Source organism: Watersipora subatra, chromosome 4 (genome assembly GCF_963576615.1).
Source record: "Watersipora subatra chromosome 4, tzWatSuba1.1, whole genome shotgun sequence".
NCBI classification, from domain to species: Eukaryota; Metazoa; Bryozoa; class Gymnolaemata; order Cheilostomatida; family Watersiporidae; genus Watersipora; species Watersipora subatra.
In genome coordinates this window covers 25,598,036-25,617,401 of record NC_088711.1, presented here as the reverse complement: position 1 = coordinate 25,617,401, position 19,366 = coordinate 25,598,036, and the positions used below count along the sequence as shown (strand labels likewise).

The 19,366-nt window shown below is 37.8% G+C and overlaps 1 protein-coding gene across 3 annotated transcripts in view; it reads right to left on the bottom strand.

Moving 5' to 3' along the window:
• LOC137392726 (transmembrane channel-like protein 7) overlaps nt 1-19,366 on the bottom strand; it is a 34,171-nt gene that overhangs the window by 11,061 nt on the left and 3,744 nt on the right. For all 3 annotated transcript variants that reach the window (XM_068079042.1, XM_068079041.1, XM_068079043.1), the window contains exons 3-11: nt 18,374-18,559; nt 16,606-16,721; nt 10,683-10,828; nt 8,191-8,287; nt 7,470-7,623; nt 5,308-5,474; nt 3,037-3,209; nt 2,339-2,489; nt 155-310 (exon numbers count right to left, since the gene is read on the bottom strand). In XM_068079042.1, coding sequence (XP_067935143.1) covers nt 155-310; nt 2,339-2,489; nt 3,037-3,209; nt 5,308-5,474; nt 7,470-7,623; nt 8,191-8,287; nt 10,683-10,828; nt 16,606-16,721; nt 18,374-18,559 — 1,346 coding nt within the window. The remainder of the gene's footprint in view (nt 1-154; nt 311-2,338; nt 2,490-3,036; nt 3,210-5,307; nt 5,475-7,469; nt 7,624-8,190; nt 8,288-10,682; nt 10,829-16,605; nt 16,722-18,373; nt 18,560-19,366) is intronic.

The following is a 19,366-nucleotide window of genomic DNA, read 5'->3' as shown; positions in this document are numbered from 1 at the left end:
TAAAATCTGATATTAGCCAAACTAAAGAATTTTTAATAGATACTATATTCTTGGACAATATATTGAAAATGCGAAGAACCACGATTTCAGTGATTTGTGAATTGCTTTGGCTTAGTTAAAAACTAACTATTACACAAAAAATTAGTGTGCCTACCGCATGTTGGTCCCTTTCAAGTGCGTAGACACCGAAGCCACTCAAGGCTATAAAGATTAGCATCACAACGACAGCGCCAGCCCTGAACATGAACAGCATGAGACTGTCAGCGAAGTTCACATCCGATTCTGGCTCTCTCTTACCCCAACAGAACTCCTAAAAATAAACAGGTACGCGAAATGTGATAAACACAGTCGATAGACCAAACCATTCAAGTCTTAAAAACAAAGTATGACAAATGAATAGCCAGAAAGGTTAAAGAGTTGATTATCAGTAAAACTCGTATATGATATAACTCGTAACTATTGTTGGGTACTCCATTTTGTTAGTTTCAGGGTTTGAGTAACTTGCTCTAAAAACTTTTCATCGTTTCTTAAATAAAATGCTATGTTGTCAAACAACCAATATAATGAAATAGAAAAAAAATATTTTGAGCAATGCAATACTGTGAGCTTTTTTTAACCTAAAATAATAGTCATTCGCTTGACATCAATTTAGGGCAGTAGTTTTTAGTGCAGTGTTATTATTAGTTGATCAACACGGAATATTGTAAGAATCCTGTAAACATAGAAATAAAGGCTACAGCGTAGCACTGGTCTTTATTAAGCTAAACCCGACTTATTTCCTCTTCAACAAATAAGAAAACATAACTACATACAGTAGGCACTCCTACTGTATGTAGTTAACAAGATCTTTCCAAACTCACCCCTTGGGCCATACAAAAAGGAAAAACTAGACTTTTTAGTTTGTCGGCTGTTCCGTAACTGCAGTATTATTAGTTTGCATCGACCACTTTTCTCCTTTTTTTTGATGAATTTCACTGGTTTTATAGACTATGATTGCTGAAATTTTACAGGTTGATGGGGAGCCCACATCTTCGACGTCCATTTACAACGATGTTATTTTTCTAAACAGGAAAGTTTATTCCGCAAAGTAAAACTAATAACCAATATTTTATACATCTACAATAAAGCAGAACAAAAAATATTTTTACAATAAAAAGAGCGGTGCTACTTTTTTATCGTCATTAGATACATCTGTATCCAGCGATCAACGTTAGGATAAAAGAAAACTTGAAATGAGACGGAAACTCGTGACATTCAGATTGGTAGACCGACACTGTAACATTTGCGCCAATCGATCGCCTCTAAGTATTTACAAACAATTGCACAACTACCTATTCTATATTTTGTTGACACATCTGATGAACTATCATGACGAACTAAAATGTAATGGAAGTTGTAATATAACAGGTAAAACGCTACATGTTTATCGTTTTTTCTCTCACAGAACTCACCCGACTTGACACTTCATGCTATATAGAAGTAATTACGTAGTACAAAGCGAAAACTTCACATAAAATATTCCCGTTATCTGGAATTTACGTTATAGGAGCATCTACTGTATTACAAAACATCACCACTTTTTTTCGCAAACACGAATCCTACAACATTTTCTGCATTAATGACAGCAATACTTACACCAATAGTAACTGGGAGAGTGTGGGGTTGATAACAAACAATTAGCAAACACGTAATTCAACTGTGATCACCTCAGGCTTCTTTGATATTTAATCTGTTCCCATCGTGTGATGTACAGCAAAACATCAGCTTATGATTAACTCAATATACGCAACAAATGATGAACCAAACTAACTTTTTATGTTGAGGTTCGACTCCATTACTATACGTGTTTTGTGTGGTACAACACATTTTCTGGGTTGGTGCATTGCAAAAAAAATCTAGTAGTGACATATATGTGAAGGAAGTCGTACACCCTACTATGCATGGCACTATGTTATTGGGATCACGTTATTCAATCCACCATATCAAAACTCACATGACAGCACCTAACAAACATGCCTAATTTTTTACTATAATAAGGGCCGTGTCAGTCTGTCCGAAGCAATGGTTGGATGTTGTAAAAAGGTTGCAACGAACAAGAGTCGAGCTTGCGACCATTGACTTGAGCGACCAGCACACTAACCGCTGTACCAATCCCTCACCTTCCGTGTTTACGCATTATTGTGCACATACGTATTTTCTGTGCTATATTGGCACTCCTGACGATCTCTCACAGTACACCTTGTGATCTTTCACTGTACACCGGACTGTCAGAATACTAGTGCCTTCACAACAGTCAACCTCGCAACACTTTTAATTTGTGGAGCACAGCTAAGCGTACCTTGAAATCTCTAAATTTGTTTTTCTTTTTAGTCTCAGCTGTTTTGGCCGAGTCAACCACGTAGTCCCAGCCATCGAGTATGTTCAAAACATACTGGAAGGTAAACTTGTCATTACTCTCTACGAAGTTAGTCCTATATGACTTGGCAACACTGCAAGAAAAAAGAGAGATTACAGCTGTAAGACGCTGTCATAAAGAAGGTGTTTGAGTAGTTATCAGTAGAAACTGAGTTCAGCCTCTTCGACTGCTCTACCTTATCAAGTCTATCTTATCAAGCTTATCTCATTCTTTTAGAAGTTTGAACTTTGTATGAGTAAAAGATACGAGAAGGATATGAGAAGGAAATCCAAAAACACCTTTGATGCGAAGAGATGCGCAATACCAGTGGCTACCATTACGGGTAGTCTAGCAACATTGATTGGAGAGTGACACTGGCTACTGAGGCTACTGAGGGTACTGAGGCAAAAGCTATTAACAGCAGAGAGGTGCAGACCTTCATATAGCACAGCGAGCCAAGTAACTCTGGCACAACAAAGAGAACAAGAGGCTAAAACTAGCGTACAAGGAAATAAACTGCTTAACAGCATGGCTACATCACAAGGTACATAGTGTAATCGGGAATAGGGTAAGTTTTGATAGTCTTCAAGTGATAAGAAATGATGTAAGTATGCTCGTGCCAATCTGCCAACTGTACTAACCTGATTGCTAAAACAAGGAAGTAGACGAGGAAATAGATGAAATAGCTGATGAGGTAGGCCAGCTGCATATTGTAACTAATATGGGAGCCAATGGAGGTGATGTTCCTGCTGTCGTAGTCTCCATAATACATGCCAGTATTTTCAAAGCATCCCGTGCTGTTGCTGTTTGGTGCCTGCATTCGAATCTCTAACGTATATTACAACAGCAAAAGCAGCATCTAATTTCATACGGAAAGCCAGGTCTCATTTCATCTATTACATATTCACGCCTCTCAACGATATTCCCATAGATATATATACATATATATAGGTATATATATCTATGGATATTCCACAGTTTATTTCATGCAACAAATCCACATACTTCATTATAAGTAGTCGAATAGAGAACCAAGTCTCATTTACAGAGAATGTGAACCAATGTTTATTCAGCGACTATGTTCACAGGATGATTGGTAGGTACACGTGTAAAACTTATACACGTACTTTCACTACTGCTAGTTAACTAGCCTGTCTTAACAAACTGTTGTTCTTGCGGAGTTGTTCCCCAGCGATCGGAGCGAGCAAAACAACAGCTTGTCACAATACGCACTGCACTTGATGCATCAGCTGCACCGAAAGGGAGAATTGTTCTCTTCCGTCTATGCGGCTTGGCTGCAATGTTACATATGTCAGTCGCTTCATTAGTAATCACAACGGATTCAACCCAAAAATTTATGTAGGAAAAAATAAGATAAAAACGTTTAACAAGAGACCAGTCTCTGCGCTAAACTTTAATAAAACTGAAAAACTTAGGCAACAACAGCAACTAAACATGTTGTTATTTGTGCGCTCAGTCAGTTTTATTTGAATTTTTGTATCAGTCAGTTTTATCTGTTCTTATTGATTTTATTTTTAATATATTTTATTCCTAAGTTTTACTAAAGTTTACCGCAGAGACTGATCTCTGGTTAAACAATATTATCATATTTTTTCTACATAAATTTTTGGATTAAATCCGTTATGATTACCAATGGAGCAACTGACATAACATCGCAGCCAAGCCGCATAGACGGAAGTGAACAACTCTAGTTCAGTGCAGCTGATGCATCAGGTGCAGTGCGCATTGTGACAAGCTGTTGTTTTGCTCGCTCTGCTCGCCGGAGGACAACTCCGCAAAAATAACAGTTTGTCAAGACAGGTTACTAGTTGACACAAGCCTCGGCTTGAAAAAGTCGGGGAGTTGTCTTTCCCATTTTGGTTACTCTGTGTATAATATGCCTTCAGTATAATTCCAAAGTTTCAAGTCGATTGGCTTATTAGTTCTTGAGATCTCATCAAAATACCGAGGGAACTTCTAACCGACTGAAAAGTCAAAATGGCTGCTGACAGAAGATTAGATTTTGATGACACACTGATTGAAATTCGTGGTAATAAAGGATAAAAAAAGACAACGCTAAAAGTTTTACACTAAAACTATTTGCTTTTCTCTAACAAGTATATACATTAAGTACAGCCACTCTATCAGACTCTGCGTACTCTAGTCATTATGTCTCTTCAATTACCTCTAAAACATCACTTCCTTGAAAGAGTAGGAAAAGAGGTATTTACTTAGCTTGACTTCTGTTTTTTATTTCTACGAGCCTGGGGCTTCAAAATAGTGTTCAGTTCAAAAGGGATTGTGCACTTGTAAGTGTTTTCACAGTCGATGAAAAGTTATTAATACAGTCTAGAATCAGGGGTCCTGCTTGTGTATACAAGCTTAGACTTCAAAGTGTTAAGGAAGCTGTATCAGTTTTTCTGATAACAAATCCACTGAAAGATTTAAAAAAAAACAGCAATAATTGGTTGAACACATTCATTATATATTATAATACTTTATATTCAGGTCGTCGTACCTGCTGAAATACACAAACTACCGTCATTTTCGGACTATTAGCCGCTACTTTTTTCTGATGTTTTGAGCTATGCGGCTAATATAAGGGTGCAGCTATTCTGTGGTTTTTTTTCACCGCTAGGGTGCATTAACCGGAATCTCCGGTTAGTGCACCTCTAGCGGTGAAAGAAAAAACGAAACAATGCCTAACGGTATTGTTCCGTTAGGCACTGGGTTAAAAAGCGTCAGTTAATACGAACCATTTATTGTTTACTACATTTATTATTGTTTTTTTTAAAATAAAGCAGATACGGCTTATATAAGGGTGCGGTTAATAGTACAAAAAGTACTGTAGACAATAAATGCTAATAACGAAACAAGTATTGCAATATCCAATAAAACTAGGCAACTCCTACCTTGCCAATTAAAAGCTCAACTGCATTCTGTAGTGGAGTGTATCTCGAATTCTGGACCGAACGATTAGTGTCTGATAAGGATATCACAACGACTTCATTAGTCTCGCTGGTTGAAGCAAAGGTTGACAGAGTGTTCGGGACAAAGAGGAAGACTAGGATGAGCAACCCTGTATGAAACAGATAGATGGATTGCCCCGCTTTTCTCAATGACAGCCCTATAGGCTTTTAGGTAAGAAGCTAAGCAAGTGCATGGGGTATACGTCTATGCTGTGCCTATTCCTAGTTCCTACGATCCGTATGAATTTTGGGGTGACTCTATGTCCGGTCTGGTGAATCGGTAGCAGCCTACACTACTGCCAAGCAAGATGTGACATCATTGACTACAGTTTCGGTTCACGGGTCAGACAATTTGAATGACTAAGCTGCTTTCGGTTTTCCAAGGTATGTGATGTGATTGAGTATATGTGAAATGTTTGGATTTCAATCACTGACCCTTCTCAAATGAAACTGTACTTTTAGCCTTGAACGAGATGCACATGAGTATGCGATCGATCGATAATCAAGCCAGGTTCCATTGACAGTGGATAAATGTATGCGTAGTGATGTATTACCAAAAGCTGTAGCCTGAGATCTTTATGAATAGTTCGACATTTTTAGGCTAGCCTTACAACAGACACATTTAATGTATGCCAAAAATATTTTATTGGATTCATTTGGAGGGCATTGATAGAATAACTACTGCGTCGGTCAAATACCGCTGAAAGCTTCAAGGTGAGGGTAATTCCAAATTTATGGATATGCATATGACTAAACAAATGCTTATCACGTACCACTTTTCATAATAAATACTGTTCAATATTTCGCCAGGCGTAGTATACATTTACGTGGTAACAAAAGATATCCGAAAGCACCTCAGTGCAAATATTGTTATGTTTGAGGTAAAACTATCAATAATTTGATTCTACTAAGAGATAATATTAATAAACTAATATTCCAGTAATTGCCATGAAAAGCCAGAAACTCTTTTAATGACTACTACCCAAATAGAACAAAAACAAACATACATTACACTTTGTAAGTGACCAAAACTACAAGCTCTCTATTGAGTAGCTCTGTAAGGTACAAATTAGAATTTCTTTGACGAGTGTAAACACTAGAATCTTATCACGCTGACAATGACACTTTCTGTAAGGAGAGTCTTCTAGCTCAGAGGTCCCCAACCGCCAGACCGCAGACTGGTATTGGTCTGTGGATCAATCTGTACCGGGCCGCACAAGAGTTAATTAATTTAATTAGTAATTTGCTTTATCTATTATCTAAGTCTAGAAACGACGTACATTTAGGGCTCTCTATATGCACTAATACCTTAGCAATCTAATTTGAGTAAGTAGTGGTGCAATTACTCATAAATACTTGAAGACGATCTATTGGTGTAGGCGTCCGAGGTTGATATACCAAGCTTGATGTCATGAGTTTTAGTTGCACCGAAAGCTATTTTTTATAATAACCTCAAATCCTGGCGACGGGCCATCAGTCAGCACACCGCTCCTAATACGAATAGTAAAACCATCTTTTTGTCTTACTTTTAAGTACATAAAATATTTTGCAATATTTTTCCTTAGCAGAGTAGACAATGCTGTCTAAAAAATGGAAAGAGCCCATGTAAATTGACATTGAAGGTAAGAGCTCCCTTCAACTTCTCGTAAAATTACCGTTAACACTAACCATAAAAGGAGTGAAATTAATAAAAAAAAGGTAAAAACTTGTCGAAACAAACTACATGTATTATTACTACAGTTACTGTTCAGTCTTTAAATTAAAAAAGTTAAGTCTAGTTTTTGGAATGGCCAAAGGTGTGAGTTTGGAAAGATCTTGGAATGTATTAGGTAATTTACATATATTTACTGTTCGTATAATATAAAACCCCTACAACTTAAACCTAGATACAATTATAAATCTGTAAACTTGTAAACCTTATGTTATATTGTAGGAGCAATGTGGTAATAAAGTTCTATATGAGTACACGAAGGATTCACATTTATTATTATTATTTCAACCACCCGGTCTGTAATAAAATTGTCAAGCTTAGACAATCTTTGTCTAACGCTCTGCAGTTAGACAAAGATTGGGGGCCACTGCTATAGCTGACACGCAAGACCTACCTATGATAACATTGGCTACAAACAACCAACGCAGGAAGAGAAAGTAGGCAGTAACGTCAGTGCCAAAGTGACCAGCAAAGGCCTTGAGGTGTCCCTCCCATAAGCCCATAGAACTGAATGTCTTCGACATAAAGCTCTTCAGATGCTCCCATTTCTACAAGGAGACCGTTTCCATTCTCCCATTAGCCAAGAGAAAATAATCATTGTCAGAAATGTTTGATAATAAAAGCTCCCAACTCCTGTGCCAATACTCACTCCAGTGCCAATACTAACTCAGGCGACTGGGTTAATATTCACTCCAGCAAAAGTGCCAACAAAACCTTCAGCAACAAAGTTTGATAGCAAGATCGACAGATGACACAGGTCAAGGTCAGAAAGAGCTAATCCTTGACAAGGAACATCGCTCCTCTGCTTCAATGGGACAGACTGATGATGCAGGCTGATGTTTTTTCACGATTCTCAATATTTGTAATATTTTTTGTCATTATTAACTGTGAGGAAAAAATTGATGTTTTTCGCAGCTTATCAAACGACCAAAAGAGCATTCCGATTAAACACAATTAATCAATAAAATAATGGGTTATGCAAGAGCACCAAACACACACCAACAAACTGTACCTCAAGCTGAATCCATCAGAAGCATGTACTGAACACACACTAATGCCAATCCATAAAACTATGCTTATGCCGCGAAGTGCGAAGTGCAAGTGATTATGCTTACAATGGCAAGTGAGTATTTCATGTTTTTCCATGCCGATATACCTTTCACTTTCCTAGCCCCTTGTCTTCTCCTAATCGTGGCTTTCCTCAGCGCGTCCCTGTACAGTCAAACAAACAATCTTTAGAAAAATATTTGTATCAAATCTAAAAAATTAAAACACGGATAATGAGACAAAGTAAAAGAAGATTTTAATGAGTGACTTGACAGGACTTGACAGGACATGACAGGTCAACTGCTCTAAAGCCTGATGAAAGGAGGGAGAGAAGTCGGAACACTAATGTACGCCACTGAGGAAGCAATATGGGTGAAAGCACGTCTGTAACAGTGGGCTAAGCGTGCGAAGCAACATTTCCCTGTATTGATGGCTACTAAAGCTTCTAACCGGTAAAAGAATAACAAAATAATTAAAATATAATTAAACTAACAAACATAATGGAACATCACAGTTTACAGCTGCAAGATTTTCTCCAGAGTTCATAGAGAAAATAGCAACAATGCATAATAAATGTATGGATAAATGTACACAGCCTGCTACACGTAACCCAGCTAGCAGACATGAATGCATAATATATACAGTGTAAACAGCATGCCATGTATAACACAGCTGTAAGACAGACCACCATCAGGCATGCCAGTGCGTAGGATGGGCACAGCTTGTCAGACAAGTTACCACTGATGACCCATATATACATGTACATTCATAACAAGGATGAATATAATTTAACCTAAAGGGCATAAGCAACTTTAGAGAGAGATGCTATTATTGTTATGAGGTTGTGGTGCAGAGCCCTCATAAATTACCAGATCGTTGACTCTCAGCAGGGCAAGTCTATCATGCCTAGCACTGAACTAATCACAGCTGCTGTGGCTAATAGAGTGCCATGCTATTGTACAAATATACACAATACAGTGTTGGAATTTTGGCCATGAACTGACTGTTAAATAAATTCCGGCATGATTATTTCATCTACATATTTTTGATTCCAATTGCTACACAGTTTCAAAGTGACAAAATATCCTCAGACTAGCAAACATTAAACTATCTACATGTAAGCGATACCAGTTTCTGTTTATATAAACGATGTTGTCCATACCTTAGAGTCTAAGGTAATTTTACTTCATTTCAGGGTCTAAGGCTTAGATCCTGAAATGAAGTAAATTTCAGCCTAATGAAAAGACAGACGCGGGCTATTCTTTTCTCAAACAGGTCTGTGAACAATCTCTAGAAGATCAGTATGGCATCTGCTGAGCTTACTGCAAGCAGAAGCTGTGATGTTTTCCAGAGCATTGATGCACAAGCCTTGACTCTGTTATTGCTGGCTGGACGTGCCTGAGTCTAGCGTCCAGGGAACCTCAATGACTGGAGACATAACCAGTTGCAAAGGTTGTATGTTATTCCTGTCACAACCAGTGGCATTTTTAAGGAATTGAAACCCACCCCTCCCCCCCCCGCCTGTTGTTTGCAGATCAGGCCTTCCGCACCACTAGGTCACGGCTGCTCTTTAAGGTAGAGACATCTGGGATGTCAATGAAAAAAGCAAATGATTCGTAACCGATTGAAGTTTCATAGATCGAAACAACAGTGTCCGCCAAATAGCCCAAGGTTCAAATGACAACATAAACAAATAACAAGAGTAGTAATACATATGCACGCAGGTGATTACATGTACTGTATATATCAATACATAGAAGGTGCTTGACCAATAAAAGGTTGGAATGATAAAGAGCTGAGTGGGAGGAGTCAGATGGTCATATTATAACTTGGACAAGCCTGGTTATCTTATCTACTAAAAATGTTGAAAACTGCTGTTTGCACTGTCGGACTACCTGCTAGAACTTGTCAATATATAACTGCTTGACTAATCCCAGGCGTTGCACAGGTAACAAAAAACTTTTGCACAGAAAATAAACACTTTTTTAAGATCCAACTTTTAAATGAAGATGTTTGTTATTTCTGTGTGTGCTTTAAGTTTAATAATGTTTGTGATATATACATATATTTATAGCATTTTATACAAGTCTGGGCACATATTTTTCTGCTAGTAAAATTTTTAGTAGAGTGAACTAGTTTAAGTGTGAAGCATAGGTATTATAACTGGCAGGTGTTAACATTATGTGCACAACTATTCCATTTATCACAAATAGTCAGTGTGGTTTAGTGGTTAGCTAGCATGTCTGGACAACAGGAGGTTCTGAGCTCAAACCCAGTGCGATGCAGATTTTTTGTTCCTATAACTTTATCGCTATCATTGGACACACGAATGAAAAAGAAACACTGAGAATTACATATAGAGATTAGAAAATATCCTACAACCTCGTCAAGAGAGATGCCATTTGAGGCTGCCAATGTTCACATTAGCATAACTCCACAGAAAAGCTTGTTTATGCCAAATCCTCCCATTCACATCATGCAACAGACACATGTCTGTCACGTTAATATTCACAAACTTTGCTGCGCGACTGCAATCACCCACCTGCTGCCACCGTCTTACCTGAGTCGTATCTTAGTTTGAAGATTGATTGTCATCTCTCTAAGTTCCTCAATGCGCTTGTTAGTGGTCACTTCCTGCGCTGCATCTAACTCCTCGGCTTCTTGAGCATCTTGTTCTCGCCAAGCAGACAGAATCTGCTCAAAAAGCTGTAAAGCAGAGTGGAACATACAGGTCACGGTAAAGGTCAAGGTAACTAACTAGTTATGTAAGCTTCAAGCGAATCCGAGGACTCCCAATAAGGTAGCCCAATCGGCAGACTCACATGACAGACTCAGAGAGTCACTCACATACAATTTTAAAAATTCTATTCTCATGTACAGATATATTTTTATTATTGGAGATTTTGTTTATTTAAGGTAACCTGACTGCCAGGGTGTTTCAAGATTAAGATTGATAAAACTTGATCACAGTTAAAAGAAAAAGACGTTCTCAGACTTATCCAAAGCACCTAACAAAAGCTTTACTTTCTAATAAAATAGTTGGAATTTGACATGAGTGACCCTTGAAAATGTGTTGTAAGTCAATGATAAAACTGATTGGCACAAAAGGGAACAATGTGACAATGTTATAGCGAGCCTCTCCCCGTCCACAGAAAAAAAAACTTTCATCAACAAATGATTGACAGGCCATTGATAAAAATAGTCATAGACTGACTTCGCACCAGCAACTAACGATTTTAAAGATGCAATCGTTGTAATACAATTTTCAACATTTATATAGCCTAAAAAATATTTCTCATAAAAAAATCAGATACAAAATTAATTGAAACCGCTGTCAACAAGTATTTGTATAACAACAAAGCAATGAATACAGTGATTAGAATGTTCCGATAAAGCACACTGTTTTTTATCGCTGAAAAAAGTAAAAAATCAAAGCACAAACCTTTCTAGTTTTGCTATTTGTGCTACTAACCTTGACAATGCTTTTGACCTGGTCAATGCTATTAGAGAGATGATATGAAGGTGTCTAATAACAGTCGACCTTGTAAAGTGTAGTGGAGCAATGGTTGCAAGACCGATGGTTTAAAAGACTGGCATAATTTTGGTCATAAGCCATCCATTCGAGACAAGAGATGAGATAGCATGGAGACAATTTGCACTAAAGCTTTATCAAAATAAGAGCCCATGCCAAACCTATGCACTAGAAACCATGCTTACAGATTAGGAAAAACGATTGCTTTCAAAGGGATCTGAACTTTTGGTTTGGTAAACCTACACTCTACATACGTGCCAATCGATCGCCTTGTCGTTTGTCGGAATAATTGTGCATTTTGTCCTTACACCTGACGATTTCTTACGGCACGCTAGACTGCCAGTGTACTAGTGTAATACAATAGTATTCTCGGCCCTCACTCAATATGTTAAAATTACATGAAGCGATGACAACTTTATTGAGCATCTACACAACATCTGCATAGAATGCCCCTAATACCCTCCACTTGCTTGCAATCTACTTAAATCTAGCTAAGACCAAACTGATACACAGTGATACAAGGCTTACTCAAGACAAACAACTGGTTTCCTATTTAATATAGCCAGATACTTCATAAACCATAATATTATATAGCATAAAATAGAAAAAGGGACCGTTTTCATATCTTAGGCGCAGGTAAACTCTGGCGCAGGTAAACTCTAGCGCAGGTAAAATAAAAAACTCTACATGAGTTTGTAATGTTAAAGCAAGTTGGACAAAAAGCAAAACAAACAACGCGATTGATATTTGCAGACAGTCATACCATAGCAATAGTGATTTAGGGTGCTTTAAGATTCTCTATTGAGGTAACCTGGTGCGTTCAGATTTCAAGCCAAGTACTCCTCACAATCGTAAGACTATTACCGTAGTTTTGCCATGATTAGAGAATAAGATCGCAGATCAAAACTCAATGAAGTTGGGTTTGTTGACAGTGAAGAAACATACGTGAACACCTTTACTATAATATAACCGAGTCCATCAGTAACCATGCTCAGAGGTTAGAAAAGGATTTCTTTTAACGGGAATTGAACTCTCAGCCTCCAGATCGACACTCTACCACCTGCTCCAATCGATCACCATGCAACATTTTGGAATAATTTTGCAGTTACTTATTAGACTTGACGATTTCCCACAGCACAACGACAATACCAGTGCATTTTTAAAAGTCATGCGCCGAAATCTTCACAAATATTTTGATGCTTTTAATTTACGATTATTAAAAGTTCTCTTGTAAGAAACGTGCTTGGTTTATGGTAAAAGTGTTTCATAAGATTCCCTTGCAAATCACTGTTAGAGTAATTGCTGCATCTGCCACACCGCTAAAAATGGCACCAAAAGGATAACTCTCAAGTTTATGGATATATCTAGGAATAATGGATGCTTTGATATACCCAAATCGATGATAGATATTTTTGTTCCGCGTGATGCTCTGGGGTACGCGAATATTATAATGTGGAGTTTCCTCAAGGTGGTTTTATTGTATGAATGTTGACAAGGATAATTCAAGACGACTGCTTAGCTAGGCTGCTTGATCAGTACTGATGAGTCATAAAGATAACACCAGCTAGACCACCCATAACATTGCTTCAAGGTCACACATACTTAGTACACATATAACAGCGAATGAAATCTGAAAGCACTTATAAAAGCTGGTATTATTTATCTTAAATTTTTTTGAAATGCGTAATTGAACATTTCGGCTCCGTAACATCATATTAAAATAAATAAAACAGACTGAGAAAGAAGCCTCTTCATGAGCAAGTGGTGTCCAAGAGAGGACAAGGAGCTAGAGAAAATCATGGGGCTATGAACCTGTTTGCCAAAAAAATAATATTCTACTAATTTTTGATGGGATTAAAATGAGCTCAAAAGATATGTTAGGTGTGCAATTGTCGTTGGACTTAAAAATTGGCAGTCTAGCTAGGTCTTTTGGTTAAGCAGCCGCTACTTCACTGTTAGTAACCTCTGCTGGTTTTTAGTTGCGGACCGAGTGAAGTGGTAACCATGGCTTACCCTCAGTCTAAATAGTTGGCGTGACGCATGTCGGCATATCACATAATCAAAAACACCAAAAAAGAACTGCCAATGAGTACGAGTACAAAGATCCCATGCAAACCTCCATTGTCCAAGACACAGGTAATTACAGATTTAACGTGTAGTCCAGGACACTAGAAATAATTACTGAAATACATAAAGTAATACATGAATTACTGAAATACATAATTCTGTAATTATTACAGATTTAACATGGTTAGAGAAACTCAGGCTACCTTATCAAAACATTTGTGGTTTACTGATTAACTGCATATCAGCAGATGTAGAAATACAGTGAAACTCGGATAACTCAAACTTCAAGGGACCGAGCAAAAGTGTTCGAATTATCAGAGCGTTCAAGTTATCAGAGCACTGTCACAAGTCCATGTATTTACTTATTTATTAGTAGATACATGTACATATACAAACTATAATATAAATCAAAAGCACAAACGGCTTGTTTCAAATTAAATGCTTCTAATGTAAAGTATATCAAAAAGTATAGAGATTTTTCTATCACTTGAGATTGGTTCGTTGTTTGAGGTGATGTTATTGCCAGGACGTTTTTTAGATTGACATTGGCAAAACTTGATCGTTGTTGAAATGCTCAAAAGAAAAGACATCTTTTTCTTTTGAGCGTTTTACCCACGATCAATTTTGCCGATTTTTCTTGAAGTTTATGCAAAGATTACCTTACTTTACCTGGGATTTGTTAAGAGCAACACTCCGAGGCAGTTCAATTAAAAGTTTTACGAGGTTTTACGGTACATTGTATATCACTCACGCTTTTTTAATGGATACTTATTGGATGTACACACGTATTCTGTGTTTAGGTCAAACGATGATTAGTTTTTTTAGCTAAGACAACGTATACGTTTAATTACAACAATTTTTAAGACGTTTTAAACATTCAACATTCCGACGTTGATTCAACACGGAATCAACGTCGGAAAACTATTCATCACGGGCTAGCCGGTTCACGCACTCAAGGATTTTCGCCACGCAAATACAAAACAAAAACAACATGCTGTTTTTGTTTTGTATGTGCGTGGCGAAAATCCTTGCGTGCGTGACCCGGCTAGCCCGTGCTACTCATCGTATAGGAGTATAAATCAAATTTCACCAAACCTTTAAAAAAGTCGTTGACAAAAATATTTTGCCGATGGAGGTAATAACGACGCTTATGAATTACGAAAAGTTGAGGTTTACCTCTATGGCTTGGAATAAAGTGATTTTCTAAAGCGATAGCAACCGTTTCGGTAACCGTTGGGCAAAAAACAGTTCGAATTAACAGTGTTGAGTTCGAGTTATATAGAACCATTTATCATTGCGTGGGAACAGACCAAGCAAATCCATTCGAGTTAACCATGTGTTCGCTATATCCGAGGGCGAGTTATCCATGTTTCACTGTATATTGAAAAACTCCTTTCACAGCTATCACTAAAGACAATTATTACAACATTGCATGTTAAAACTGGAGATAACCATACAGAAAGGCTGATACAAACTACACCAGAGCCTATCACTAACTGTTTGAAATGCTTTATGAGCATCATCATCTCACCCTGTTCATTATTACAGGTGGTGAGATTGTGACACAACTATCATATATAAAGGAATATCACTGTTGATGTGGTAACTCTATTTCTCTACTAATCAGCGCATTGTTGATATGGTAACTCTATTCCTTTACTAACCAGTGTCACTATAGTATCTTTATATTTTGTGGGCTTTATGTTTTGCATTCAAAGATATTGAGGTACATACATACGTACATACCTCATGTAGCAATCATATACGACCCCCATAGCAATCAGCTAAGCAAGAATCGAACTGGCATATATAAACACCAGAGTACAAACTCAAATAAACTTAATTACAGCACACAGATATTAACACTTTATTTCAGTATCCATCACCATATTGTGAGACCATAACCATGTGAGATCAGTTGTCACAGCTTGCAGGTATTAGTGGAAATCAGCACCCGCAGGTAGTAGCGGAAATCAGCACCCGCAGGTAGTAGCGGAAATCAGCACCCGCAGGTAGTAGTGGAAATCAGCACCCGCAGGTAGTAGCGGAAATCAGCACCCGCAGGTAGTAGTGGAAATCAGCACCCACAGGTAGTAGTGGAAATCAGCACTCGCAGGTAGTAGTGAAAATCAGCACCCGCAGGTAATAGAAACTAATAAACTCATATGTAATAAAGTCACTGTTTTATTAATCGTGAGCATTGTTCACTTTCTCTTCAGTTCATCGGACAATTTTGAGAGTCGTAGACGATTAAGGGTAGACTGATTAGGGTGTTCGACCAAGAAACACGCTGAATGGTGTGACAAGCGCAATACACTGTTACACTTTACAAAACGTAACAGGAAACTAGCAAACTGCGACAGCTGCTAGCAACGATGCTCACGGAGGGATCTCACTGAGCCAGAGTATGGGAGAGATTTATGTATTTTATGTTCCATGTCTTTATTTGTATTAATGTTGTTAACTTTTAATGAATATTTGTTACCCCGTGAAGTACTGAAGCTACGAAAGATGAGCCACGAAGTAGGGAAGGATCCCGGTGTAAGGCTATTTTAAGAATGTTTCTGCTCGATCCGTAAATAAAAGGAAATGACAATGTAATAATATGTTGATCGTAACATAATTTTTTTAAATAAAAGTGGAATAAATAGTCTGGTATGTAACTAGAAAACCGAAACTTAACGCTAATTATTGACCTGTGTTACCACGACTGCGCAAGTTTCAAACATTTATGATTGTTTTACGAGGCACTTATCCCTGATTAAAATGAAGTTGTCTACCTTGTAAACATTTTCTCAAAATGCGTAAACTTTGTTGTTGTCACGCTTTCACTGACAACTAAAACCACAGCATCTACCGTATATCAATCCCCCAATAAACGCACCAGATTTGGCTCCTCTCTCCACTTGTTGTACAGATGAGTTGGCCGATGAATCTTTGCTTTGGCTGCAGATGTAGTTCTCCGTCTGATTGTACCATCTAGGTTCTTGTACGTTAAGCCTTCAGCAAAATATACTCTCCATATATCAGATTGCTTATGGCATTTTTGTAGATAATTATTACTGAATCTTGCTTAATGTTAGCTAATGGAGAAGATGAAGTTAGGCTGCTCTAATGTTTGTGTGGCCAATCATAAGCATTTTAAGCGAGATGTATCAAATCGAGTTACTGCAACATCTAAAAGCTTATATGCTTATCTGAGTAAACATGTCAAGAGTCTTGAAGGTCACCTAAGGGAACCTGTACAGCTGATATGACAACTTATGCTATGAGTAAAACCTTCCCTGCTATGATGTATGCAGATTGAATAAACAAAGGAAATACGAAGACCCGCCCAATGTTGACGTATGGCATATGACTCATTACTAATGTGAATGTAACCAAGCTTTCTGTCACACAATGGTTGTCTGCATATTAATGAATGTCCGCATTATATCCCTTGAAGGCTGGTTCACACTATACCGCTGTATGTCGGTGTTAATTCCACAATACTTTGGTGATCGTCTATGATAACAACGTTCACACTATCACAAAAACATCTCCATTTACATCGACGAATAGTCCGCGGCATAGCACTTTCATTACAGAATGCATTCGGGGTAATGGTAAAATACTAGTTCCACAGCAACTGCCATGAAAAGGATATAGGTCGATCAAGCACTCCGCAACGCTCAATCACTATCGCCGAAGTGATGCATAGGCCCTATTGCGCAGGCTGTTGTGCATGTTTGACAAAATATCGGGAGAGTTTGACAGCTGCAATATTTCCCGATGTATTCGCATTGCCTCGACGATGCCACTAGTTTACAGTGCACATAGTCGATGAATAATCGCTGAGAGGACTACACAGACATACGACAATATAGTGTGAACCAGCCATAACTCTGCAACCAACTCTGTCAAACATGAATGATACACAAACTACAGCCATAGACCTTTAGCAGACCGCAGAGACATTATTGACAGAGGTCGTAACCTTCTGTCAAATAACTATCACTAGTGTTACACGCTACGAATTTTTGAGCTTGGAGTTGTGGGTTTGATCGTAGGAATGAGGAGGACGAATTTACATGATATGCTGGAGTGGTCGCACCATTCGCAATTATTCATAGCTGAGGAGTTTACATGCTACGAAGAAATTGCCGTACAACTCCGCGTTTTTTATATTAGTCTGTTGCGCTTTTATCTATAACGGGGCGCATAGTTTATATCGCAGCTGGAACTCCTAAAATGCGTCTAAGGTCAAACACCAATGTCAAAGCGTGTAAGAAATTTTTCTTTAAATTTCGGAGGTAATATTTTTAATTTTGAAGATAATATTTTTAAAACACGTGCATTAAAAATAGAAATGCTGTAAGGACGCCACTAATGAAAACGATGACAATCCAACCTCCGATCGCAAAGATTTGTGCAATACTACGAATATTGATGTTTACATGATACGCAGTACTACGTTGTTGCTACGATGGTTTCAAATATACTTCCCTTGAAACGGAGGTTTGAATCGCTTCGAAGACTTAAAGATTCGACGTTTTGAACCATTTACATGCTACAAAAATGAAAAATACGACAAAACTTTGTAGCATGTAACACTAGTGTATTACAGCGCAGAATTAAAGCAACATGTATAAAGGTTGAACAAAACTGCTCACTCTGAATTTGACGACTAGGCAGTTCTTCAGTAAGGTCGATATGTTCTGACTCCGCATCCGAATCATCGAACGGGTCATGCAGGTTGCCATGGGAGTTGAGATATGGCCTGTCCACTATGTCGACCACATTATCATCATAGCGAACAGCTCGTGTTGGAGCATCTCCCCTTGGACCATACCCATTTACTGCGTAACAACCAAACATGTGAATATAAACATTGGAAATTAATCATAAATTAACAAACAAAATTAAGCACTCTATCTCTTCCTTTTTTCCTATTACTGACAACGCATAAATAATAATCTTTCATATTGTTTGAATTTGTACACACGAATGTGTACGGATTCTTGAAGGGCAGTGAAGGTTTATTTCTTTGACGCTCTAGGCTCAGCACTGTTACCACAGAAGACTCTATTATGCTCACAACCTATATACAAGAAATAGACATATTCTGTACATTACATGTTGTATACATCATAAGTACACTATATAACTGATAAGCATGGGGCACCTAGTACACATATATAGAGGATATTTCAATATGAACTGGTGAACTCGTTTAAACCAACTCCGGTGAGTTGAATACGTTATTAAACTATTTAGTGCCTAGCAACTGTTCAAATTGTGTACTCTGCTGCTACTAAAAGAAGGCAGTAAATTTTGTACGAGTCAGTTTCTCAGGTATAAAATCAATGGAAAAATGAAATTCACTGTTAAATTTTAAACTCTAGTAAGATTGTTTAGAATGAGAGACTATGATGAACTAATTTTCTGAAGATGCTACTTTTAAGGATAGCCTAGGCAACTTGAAAACTACGACAAACTGTTTTAATTAACAAACGATATGTAACATATTCCAAAAACTTTTTCAGCACAGATTATAGCCGCACACCCGCTTTTTCCTTGGAGTTATGAGTACAACACCATTTTAATAATTATCATTGGAATTTGCCTACCGCTTGCTACTTAAAGGTTGACTTGCAACAAAATTC